Source organism: Bos taurus, chromosome 1, assembly GCF_002263795.3.
Source record: "Bos taurus isolate L1 Dominette 01449 registration number 42190680 breed Hereford chromosome 1, ARS-UCD2.0, whole genome shotgun sequence".
Classification (NCBI taxonomy): Eukaryota; Metazoa; Chordata; class Mammalia; order Artiodactyla; family Bovidae; genus Bos; species Bos taurus.
In genome coordinates, this window is record NC_037328.1 from 141,645,946 (window position 1) to 141,657,221 (window position 11,276).

The 11,276-nt window shown below is 43.8% G+C and overlaps 1 protein-coding gene across 1 annotated transcript in view; it reads left to right on the plus strand.

Moving 5' to 3' along the window:
- Positions 1 to 11,020, plus strand: part of MX2 (MX dynamin like GTPase 2) — a 35,787-nt gene extending 24,767 nt beyond the window's left edge. Inside the window, 6 exon segments of the mRNA NM_173941.2 lie at positions 3,720 to 3,842; positions 4,063 to 4,204; positions 5,353 to 5,511; positions 7,102 to 7,178; positions 8,332 to 8,586; positions 10,223 to 11,020. Coding sequence (NP_776366.1) covers positions 3,720 to 3,842; positions 4,063 to 4,204; positions 5,353 to 5,511; positions 7,102 to 7,178; positions 8,332 to 8,586; positions 10,223 to 10,462 — 996 coding nt within the window. The 3' untranslated portion in view covers positions 10,463 to 11,020.
- Positions 11,021 to 11,276: the final 256 nt, after the last annotated feature.

The window sequence follows — 11,276 nt, forward strand, 5'->3', positions numbered from 1 at the left end:
AACAAATCTTAAAAAAAAAAAAAATGACAGCCTGTCCAGGTCACTTTCTTAGTCATGGGTTGACTAGGATACTCCAGTGAAATGTCCAAACCAGCAGATAAATAAGAACATTCTGAAAACCAAATCACTCCTGGTCAGAGGCTCACAAAAGAGCTTCTGAAACAGAAAAGCAGTAACTGCATAGTGTTGAAATAAAGAGTTGAATCTGTCAATTTGGGGCAAGCAAAGAGAGAAGAAAAATTCTAACACCAGGTTAGCAGTGTAAAAAGGAGTGAATATTGAGTTAGCAAATTTTTAATAGTTTGTTAACAATTCACAATATAAAAATCACTTTCCTTTTAGACTTCCTGATGGAACACTGGTTAAGACTTCACCTTCCATTGCAGGGGTGCAGGTTGGATCCCTTGTCAGGGAACTGAGGCCCCATGTGCTTCAAGGCCAAAAATCCAAAACATAATACAGAAGCAATCTTATAACAAATTCAATAAAGACTTTAAAAATGGTTCATCTCAACAAGTCTTTAAACAATAATTTAAAAATATAAATATAAAACATTTTCCTACCTTCAAACTTGTAGGAAATAAATGTTCGGTTTTCAGTGATTCTCAAAATAAGAAAACCACAAAGTTCTCATGATGTCATTGAAGGGGGACTCTGGCTTAGTGCTTATTGAGAAATAGAATATTTATAGCCATCACCATCACCACTGTGGGCTCCAGGACCAGGCACCAGCCACTGCATCTGCATACCCCCATCAAGAGGATGACTTGAGAGTTGGACCATAAAGAAGGCTGAGCACCAAAGAATTGATGCTTTCAAATTGTGGTGCTGGAGAAGACTCTTGAGAGTCCAGTAGACAGCAAGGAGAGCAAATCAGTCAATCCTAAAGGAAATCAAACCTGAATATTCATTGGAAGGACTGAGGCTGAAGCTGAAGCTCCAATACTTTGGCCATCTGATGTGGAAGGCTGGCTCATTGGAAAAGACCCTGATGCTGGAAAAGATTGAAGGCAAGAAGAGAAGGGTGCGACAGAGGGTGAGATGGTTGGATAGCATCACTGACTCAATGGACATGAGTTTGAGCAAACTCTGGGAGATGGTGGAGAACAGGGAGGCCTGGCATGCTGCAGTCTGCGCAGTTGCAAAGAGTCAGACACAACTTATAGACTGAACAACAACAAATCAAGAGGATAATGGCCAGAACATGCAGAGGAAAGAGTGGCAGGTGTCCATACTAAAAATAGTCCTCCTATTAAAAATATTAAACCCACGCAAGCTACACAAGGACCCTTTCAAAATAGCCCTCTGAGACCACAGTGGATAATCATTTCTCCTAAACTCTCTGAGTAAGAGAAATACAAGTAAAATGAAGATGCAGAAGAGCAACTCTCAATTAAAAGGCCAAGAGAATGCCCCTGAAAGAACAATGAAAGAGACTTCTTCAGTCTCATAGATGCTGAGTTCAAAAGGGAGATAATGAAAATACTGGAGGAATTAAGAAAGGCCATGGATAGAAATGCAGGTTAGTATAAAAAAGGAACTAAAAACTATAAAGAGGAGCAAAAAAAAAAAAAATTCATTTGCCAAGATGAAAGCTGATCTAAAGACAATAAATAGCAGAATGAATAATGAAGAAGAATAAACAAGTGATCTGGAAGATAGAATAATGGAAATCACTCAGTCAGAACAATAGAGAGAAAGCCAAATGATAAATGGAATATTTGTCATGCTTGCCTGAACCCTTGTACATGAGAAGATGAACCTTGAGAACAGAGGTGGAACCTAAGGGCTGGATCCCAGTCCGTGCTAAATTGCACGTTGCATGGAAACAATGAATTCTTTTGAACCAGAAAACACATATTCAAAATATTTGTTTGTAGAGGGGCAGTATTTCTCAAACTGTGTATGGTGCTTGTGGTAAAGAACCTGCTTGCCAGTGCAGGAGACAGATGTAGGAAATGTGGGCTAGATCCCTGGGTTGGGAAGATTGCCTGGAGGAGGGCACGGCGACCCACTCCAGTATTCTTGCCTGGAGAATTTTTGCCTAACACACAGGCAAAAATGTTACCTAGAAAATTTGTTTAAATTCGTATTCCTGGGCCCTGGCTGAGCTTCTGAGTCAGTAGGTCTGGGGTGGGGCCCATGAATTTGTTTTTCTCAGGTGGTCTTTGGGAACATACTTGGAGAAATACTGATTCTGGTGAAATCCCTTCAGTTTGCAGCAGAGAATTCTAAAAGAAATAACCCTGTCTAAAAACTATGCTGCTAGTACTAAATCACTTCAGTTGTGTCCGATTCTTTGTGACCCTATGAACTGTAGCCTGGCAGGTTCCTCTGTCCATGGGATTCTCCAGGTAAGAATACTGGGGTGGGTTTTTGTGCCCTCCTCCAGGGGATCTTCCCAACCCAGGGATCTAACCCACATTTCTTACATCTGTCTCCTGCATTGGCAAGCACTTTCTTTACCACTAGCACTACTGGGGAAGCCCGTCTAAAAGCTATATCTCCTATCTAATTGAGAAAAGCATCTTTTTAAAAAAAGATGTTGTATTTTGATAATTTTTTTGTAACAGTTCTCAACATTTAAATATTGAACTTAAAATTTTGAATTTCAGTTTTGTACTATTTTAAATTAATTTTAAAATTTATATCAAGATGCAATCATGATCGTTTGAAATACCAGGAAAAAGATTAATACCTTTCTGCCTACAGATACAAACTGTCCAAAGAGAGAGAGGAGAGACCTTATCAACTTCTTGGTACGCTACTCCACAAACTTCCTCTAAATCCCAATAGCTCATTCTGCCTGGCTGACTACACTAACATCCTTCACTCAGATATCTTTACCTGCAGTTTTTACCTGCTCGGGCTGTAAAGGTGTGAGCAGCTGTGAAGTAAAGTCTGCTGCTTACCACCTCAGTGATGATATCAAACAGTTTGTCTCTCTGAACCTTTTCCTCTCTTGTGAAAAACAGGCAACAAAGTCATGTGCTTTGTACCACAGCGCAGGGCTTCACTAAGATGTAAAGGACTTGGAATGATGCTCAACCCAAAGACAACCCTCCTCGGTGCCCTCTCCATCGTTCCTGCTCCTCCACTTTGTTAAATTGTCATCGCAACATTGACTGCTTTGGACCTTTGCCAGCCGACACCAACACATAGGCATAACCTCTTCCAAAGCACCGTTTATCAGTTTATAACACTCAAATGTTATAGGGAACATTTCACTAAGGAAACCTTCCATTATATTCAAAGGTACTTGTTATCTCAACGAAAGCTCTGAGTCAAACAAACAAAAAACCCCAAACTGGCCACCACCAATCCCCTCCCCACTCTGGTCACATGACAGAGCTGCAGAATTCTCAACACCAGATTGTTCAAACATTGCATCCCGAGTCCTCCTTGAGTTCTTAGCAGGAGTCGTGCTCAACAAGAGTCACAGGATAATAGAAGCTGAATGCTTTCAAACGGGATTCTGCCCATACACCTACCCGTCAGCTAATTTCAGCAAGCGGCAGCATTTCCTTGTTTGCTTTTATCAGGGAAGATCCCCTGGAGAAGGAAATGGCAATACACTCCAGTGTTCTTGCCTGGGAAATCCCAGAGACGCGGGCTACAGTCCCTGGGGTCACAAAAGAGTCAGATAGGACTTAGTGACTTAAAAACAAAACAAGTTCATCACGCTGCAGCCTTTCATTGCTTGCTCTTGTTTTGTTCAGAAATCGCTCCCCTTGTTAGAAAACCAAATAAAGGAGAAGCACCAGAGGGCGACAGAGGAGCTACAGCAATACGGGGACGACATTCCCAGCGATGAAGGGGATAAAATGTTCTTCCTCATTGAGGTGGGGATTACCCAGGACTCCCTGTTGCCCTGCCCTCCTTGTTTCTCACGAGGTGGTGGGTGTGGGGAGGGGGAGGGGGATGGGGGATGTATGAGGTGGCTGGTGTGTCATCTCACCCCCTTGGAGCCCCAGCCCCCACCCCACCATGCACGGCTGATCCAGATCCCTGCTCTTTAATATAATTACAGCACAGATTGATGATTTTATCTCATCTTTTCAGAAAATTAAGGTATTTAATGAGGACATTGGAAAGTTAATAGAAGGAGAAGAAATTGTAATGGAGACAGAGTCTCGCTTATGTAACAAAATCAGAGAGGAGTTTACAAGCTGGATACTCATACTTACCACCAATATCGAAAAAGGTAAGTCCTGGGACAGGGCTTCCCCAAAAGCAACATCACGTTTACCAAGACCAGAAGCAACTTCTGGCCATAAAAATTGTGCGAAGAGCCGACTGTGCCCATACTAGGGACCTCTTAGTATCTATAACAGCTTCCCAGCCATTCTTGTGGAGCACGGCCCTTGCCAATTCAATAGTAGACCATTCCACCACCTACTTCCAAGTATCTCCTTGCTTCTGTGTTTTGAGGCTCGGCAGTTTCACTTACCCTGTCTCTTTCCTCCTCTTTACCCCCATTCCGAGATCAGCAAGGTTTATGCTTTGACAACAAACTCCTTACTTCCTCTGGCAGAGTTCCAACTTCTATCTGCTCCAGCCCAAAGGCCAATAGGGTGTGTGCCTGTGTGGTGTTGTAGTGTGTGTATGTGTGTGTATCTTTGCTTTGACACTTTAAAATCCATATTTATTTATTTATGTTTGGCAGCACTGGGCCTTCATTGCTGCACACACGCTTTCTCTAGGTGCAGAGAGTAGGGGCTTCTTTTGTTGTGGAGTACAGACTCTAGGACACTCGGGCTTCAGTCATTGCTGCATGTGGGCTCAGCAGTTGTGATTCATGGGCCCTAGGGCGTGGGCTCAGTGATTGCGGTGCATGGGCTTAGTTGTCTTGCAGCATGTGGGGTCTACCTGGACCAGGGATCGAACTAGTGTCCCCTGCATTGCAAGGTGGGTTCTTAACCACTGATCCACTGAGGAAGCTCTGTTTTGACATTGAATAAAAGCAGCACTATCCCTTCCATGGTAAGAGCCTTCCAGCTACATGTAGCCTTGGAAGAAGAGCTGTAAGGGCCACAAGAATTTTTTGTTTCTATTTTCATTTAATTAATCAGATTTTTTTCCTACCAATTATAAACACTCAGCTTCTCTCCTGGCATGATGACTCTCAACTGAAACACAATGGAGTATAAAAAGATTTTTGTTTCTTAACAGTCAATATTTCTCAAACTGGCATTATCAGGCCACAGATAATTATTTTCATGATTAAAAGAAACTCTATTTAGAAACATTGCCATAGGATTCGTTGGGTAAGCAAGACTTGAAAAAAATCCCTATCTTTAAACTGTCTGTGAAATTATTAGAATTTATCCTGGTGGTTTGTTTTCATTGCAGTTAAAAGTATCCTTAACGAAGAAGTCTCAAAATATGAAAAGAAGTATCGAGGCAAAGAACTTCTTGGATTTGTCAATTACAAGACATTTGAGACTGTCGTGAAGCATTACCTGGGGCAGCTGATAGACCCAGCACTCAAGATGCTCCAGAAGGCCATGGGTGAGGAACTCTCATAAAAAAAAACTTTCAGATTGTTACCCTTGTACCTCCCATAGGTCTCAGTGCTTGGAGGGAGAGATTGGAATGGAAATATCAAACATAGCCTGCAGATGTTTGTCCACTTAGCGGGAGGGGGAGAGTGTTGTCAAGGCTGTATATTGTCACCCTGCTTATTTAACCTATATGAAGAGTATATCATGTGAAATGCCAGGCTGGATGAAGCACAAGCTGGAGTCAAGATTGCTGGGAGAAATATCAATAACCTCACATACACAGATGACACCACCTTTATGGCAGAAAGTGAAGAACTAAAGAGCCTCTTCATGAAAGTGAAAGAGGAGAGTGAAAAAGTTGCCTTAAAACTCAACACTCAAAAAACTAAGGTCATGGCATCTGGTCCCATCATTTTATGGCAAATAGATAGGGAAACAATGGAAACAGTGACAGACTTTATTTTGGGGGGCTCCAAAATCACTGCAGATGGTGACTGCAGCCTTGAAATTAAAAGATGCTTGCTCCTTGGAAGAAAAGTTATGACCAACCTAGACAGTGTATAAAAAGCAGAGACATTATTTTACTAACAAAAGTCTGTCTAGTCAAAGCTATGGTTTTTCCAGTAGTCATGTATGGATGTGAGAGTTGGACTATAAAGAAAGCTGAGTGCTGAAGTATTGATGCTTTTGAACTGTGGTGTTGGAAAAGACTCTTGAGAGTCCTTGGACTGAAAGAGATCCAACCAGTCAATCCTAAAGGAAATCAGTCCTGTATATTCATTGGAAGACTGATACTATAGCTGAAACTCCAATATTTTGGCCACCTGATGCAAAGAATGGACTCATTGGAAAAGACCCTGATGCTGGGAAAGATTGAAGGCAAGAGGAGAAGGGGACAACAGAGGATGAGATGGTTGGATGGCATCACTGACTTGATGGACATGAGTTTGAGCAGACTCTGGGAGTTAGTGATGGACAGGGATGCCTGGTGTACTGCAGTCCATGGGGTCACAAAGAGTTGGACATGACTGAGTGACTGAACTGAACTGAACTGAGGGTGTGTATGAGCTTTATGTACCTCTTACCTAAGCCTGAATGACGCAGTGTGTGGAATAATTAGCTGCTAACCCTGCAGAAAGGGGCTCCCAAGTGGCACTAGTGGTAAAGAGTAAGCTTGCCAATGCAGGAGACACAGATGTCGTGGGTTTGATCCCTGGGTCAGGAAGATCCCCTGGAAGAGGAAATGACAACGCACTCCTATTCTTACCTGGAGAATCCCATGGACAGAAGAGCCTGGAAGGCTACCATCCATGGAGTTGCAAAAGAGTTGGACATGACTGAGTGACTAAACAACAGCGGCAATCCTGCCGAGAATGCACACCCAGGAAAGGACCAGAAGTTGACAGGATCTGCTTAGGATGGGGGTGGATTTGGTGTCTCCATGGTATTATGTGCCATCCCGCCTTCTCTCTTGGTCTGTAATCTGAGGAGCTCAGCACCAGAATGGGGCCAGTGTATCATGATTTATCCTCCTGTGTCTTTAACCCATTTCATTCCTGCTTGCATTTTGCTGATGTTTCGTTCTTTCCTTGATCAGAAATTGTCTGGCAAACTTTCAAGGACACAGCCAAAAAGCATTTTGCTGAATTTTGCAATCTGCATCAAACAGTCCAGGTAAGCTCCCGCAGTTTGCTTGCTTATAGTCTGCCTGCCAGTGCAGGAGACGTGGGTTTGATCCCTGCCTGGGAAGATCCTCTGGAGAAGGAAATGGCAACCCACTCCAGTATTCTTACCTGCTGCAAGCATAGGCTGTTCTGGGGCCAGGAAAGTTCAAAGGCCTCTGTCCCCTGTAGCATCCTGGAATGAACAGAGGTCTGGGTGCAGCTTCCTGGCTCCCAGCCAGCCACTTCCCTCCACCATCTGTACCTTCTTCTCCTGAGTCTCATCAGAAGCCAGGATCTTGTGTCCTTCCATAAAACTCCTCGTGGAAGTGACGCACAGTCCATTTCTGCTCTCAGGCCCCCAATCTGCAAGGAGAGTGAGTTGTCACATACGTATTTGTGGCCACATACACTCCAACGAAGAACCTGCCCTTGTGAAGCTCTCACTTTCTCTCTTCTCGCAAACCGTTGTCTCTGCCTTCAGCGCACAAAAATCCCTTTGAAACTCAAAAGTCAACCTGTAACCCAGTTCCACCAAGTCACCTCTCCCTTTCCTGGGACACCCTTGCCCATGTGCATGACTCAGGAGTCGCAGGATTTCTGAGAAGCACAGAGATGGCGCTGTTCTCCCATGGTGCTCATTAGCACCGGATGCATTCTTGAATGCTTCGATTCAAGCCAACAACAGAGACAAGAGTGATGGGCTTGAACCTGTGGACTAAACCGTAACTGAGGAAGCAGAAAGGCAGTAACGTGCGAGGAAACAGGTTGGGGCCAAGAGAAAGAGCAGACAGGTGCTCGCTTCGGCAGCGTATATACTGACAAACACACAACAGGCAGGAGAGAGGGTGAGCATGGCATGTGCAAGGCGGGGAGCCACAAGAGGCAACAGGTGAGGACACAGCAGAGGGCAAAGTGGGAGCTTCTGAAAATTGCTCGAAAAGTCTCACACCTTCGTTGACCTTGGATTATTTTTAATTCAGTGTTCAACGGTACTATAATAATAGTACAGTATTATAATAAGTAATAATAGTATGGTATTATAATAAGTAATAATAGTACGGTATAATACGGTACTATAGTAATAGTAATAATACTTCCTAAGCTGTTTAAACAGCAGGGGAAGAAAAGGGAAAGTAATGTATTTCTCTTCCTTATTCGACCAGAACAAGATCGAAGACATAAAAACAAAACAAATGGCAGAAGCAGCAAATCTGATCCAACTTCAGTTCAGGATGGAGAAGCTGGTTTTTTGTCAAGACCAGATTTACGGCGTGGTTCTGAACAAAGTCCGAGAAGATATTTTTAATTCCATGGGAAAGGCTTCAGAGACGCCTCAGTCGAAGCAGCCCTTTTTAAATGATCAATCTTCGATTTCCTCCATCGTTGAGATTGGGGTCCACCTGAACGCATATTTCATGGTGAGCATGTAGGGATACAAGTCAGTGTGCTGTGGTCCCTACCGAGCAGAAAGCAGGTATCCTGGTGGACAGCTGCTTAGCTGAGCAAAGAACAGGGCACTGCTGCGTACAAAGCCCTTTAGGCTGTGAAAACCTACTCATATATCATCTCATCATAGTTTTACAGTAACACTGAAAGGGAAAGAGTTGCTCAGTCATGTCCGACTCTTTTAGACCCCATGGACTATAGCCCTCCAGGCTCCTCTGTCCATGGAATTCTCCAGGCAAGAATACTAGAGTGTGTAGCCATTCCTATCTCCAGGGGATCTTCCCCACCCCAGGACTGAACCCTGGTCTCCCGCATTGCAGGCAGATTCTTTACCATCTGAGCCACCAGGGACAGTAACCCTAATAAGACACTTTTAATTAATTTGCCCCAAATCAGATTTTTCATCTTAGCAGAACATGTACTCAAAATTGAAGAAGGCAATGGCACCCCACTCCAGTACTCTTGCCTGGAAAATCCCGTGGATGGAGGAGCCTGGTAGTCTACAGTCCATAGGGTCGCTAAGAGTCAGACACGACTGATCGACTTCACTTTCACTTTTCACTTTCATGCATTGGAGAAGGAAATGGCAGCCCGCTCCAGTGTTCTTGCCTGGAGAATCCCAGGGATGGGGAGCCTGGTGGGCTGCTGTATATGGGGTTGCACAGAGTCTGACATGACCGAAGTGACTTAGCAGCAGCAGCAGCAGTACTCAAAATTAATTCCAACTCCAAAGTTCATTATATTTTATTCTCTGCATAAAGTCCAAAATTACTATGATCAGAATACAGCCAAACATAAGCACTAACTTTACTGGCTATGTTTTAGCTTTCCTGCATGTTCTCAGAGGGTACCCAGAGTGCCTCAAACTCAAACTAAGTCCCACAAAGTGGAAGTGAAAAAGCCTGTCCCTAAATTTTGCGGTCCAGTTGACTTCATGGTTTCTAAGGCTTCATCCATTGATTAAAGTATTAGGGTGCATGGAAAAGAAGGTAGCTTTTTATTTTAGTTGAATTTTTATTTATTTATTTGGTTGCATGGAATCTTAGTTGTGACATATGGGATCTAGTTCCCTGACCAGGGATCGAACCCAGGTTCCCTGCATTGGGAATGCAGAGTCTTAGCCACTGGACTACTAAGGAAGTCCAAGAAGGTAGCTTTTAAACTACCCAACTCCTGAAACCCTTTCTTGATTAGGATAGAAAGTAGAGTGACCCAGATGTGGGGTCCAGCTGTCAGGCAAACTGGAGATGCTGATGAAACGAGTGAATGAAATAAGCATTGAAATATGTCCCGATCATCTCCCAGAAGGGACCTGGGGTTCACTGCCAGGAGGTCTCTCCAGGGAGGAGAGTGGAAGTGAGGAGGAGATCCCTTCCAGGAAGACTGGGATGTCCAGAAGGTGGCTGGTTCTGCTGGCCTTCAGGTGGATCTTAGTGTCAGAGGGAATACCTGAGTAGTGAAAATGAGGCAACCCAAATAGATCCTTCCCTTGGTTGGTACTGACCACTGGAGTGGAGGTGGACAGGACCCCAGGACTTAGCATGCATCCAAGGAACTTCTCTCTGCAACCATAGACTCCTCCAGCTGACCCCTTACCCCTTCTTCCAGGAAACCAGCAAACGTCTCGCCAATCAGATCCCGTTCATCATTCAGTATTTTATGCTCCAAGAGAATGGCGATAAGGTCCAGAAAGCCATGATGCAGCTACTACAGGACACACAGCACTATTCCTGGCTGCTTCAAGAACAGAGTGATACAGCTACCAAGAGGAAATTCCTGAAGGAGAAGATTTTTCGGCTGACTCAGGCACAGCAAGCTCTCTACGAATTCCCCCATTTCAAGGGGTAAATGCCAAAGGAACAGCAGTACTTCTGGGTTTTGCTTATGTGCATGATCATTAAGGGAGGTGGTCCAGGAATTGGCCTCTTGTGTGGGGCCAGACCTCTCTGCTGCTGTCTGCATCTATCTCTGCTGTACTGCACTCAGAACAAGAGTTTATATCTGAAGTCCTGAGCCGCTCAGAGCTGTCACCTCCTCCAGGAGGTCTTCCCGGTCCTCTGTGAAGAGGGGTCTCTCCAGTCCTTGGGCCCCATAGCTCCCAGTTACAATATTCTTAAATACTACCACCATTCTTTGTTCACTTGTCACCCCTCCCCATTAGATTAGGAGACCTCAGAGAGGTAAGGTCAGTTCTTATTCTTTTGTATTTCCAGAATCTTGCGTGGCCTCTGGCGCATAGTAGTTCACTTAATAAATATCTCATTGAACAAATGAATGATGGGGATTACCTGAGGCTGTGGCTTAAATCCAGTTTGGTTGTTTGGAATGGTGTCCCTTGGCTGGTCCTTTTCTTATAAATTCAGTCGTACCACCTGCTTCCCATCATTTGCTGTGATGATGTTTCCCAGCCCCCCTAGAGGAAACCAGCTGAGTGATACCATTTTTAATTTAGTTTCTCTGAATGCAGTGAGCTCCATTGCTGTATTAAGTCTTAAAGAGAAATTTAATAATGAAAAACATTTTTTTAAAAAATATAGAGCTTCACAACAGTGGTCATCTCTAGATTGGGGGATTATGGATAATTTTATTTTCTCCCTCGAACTAAGCTAATGACTTCACAGCAATTTTAGGAGAGTTAAGTGAAACCATTTTTACAAACTGT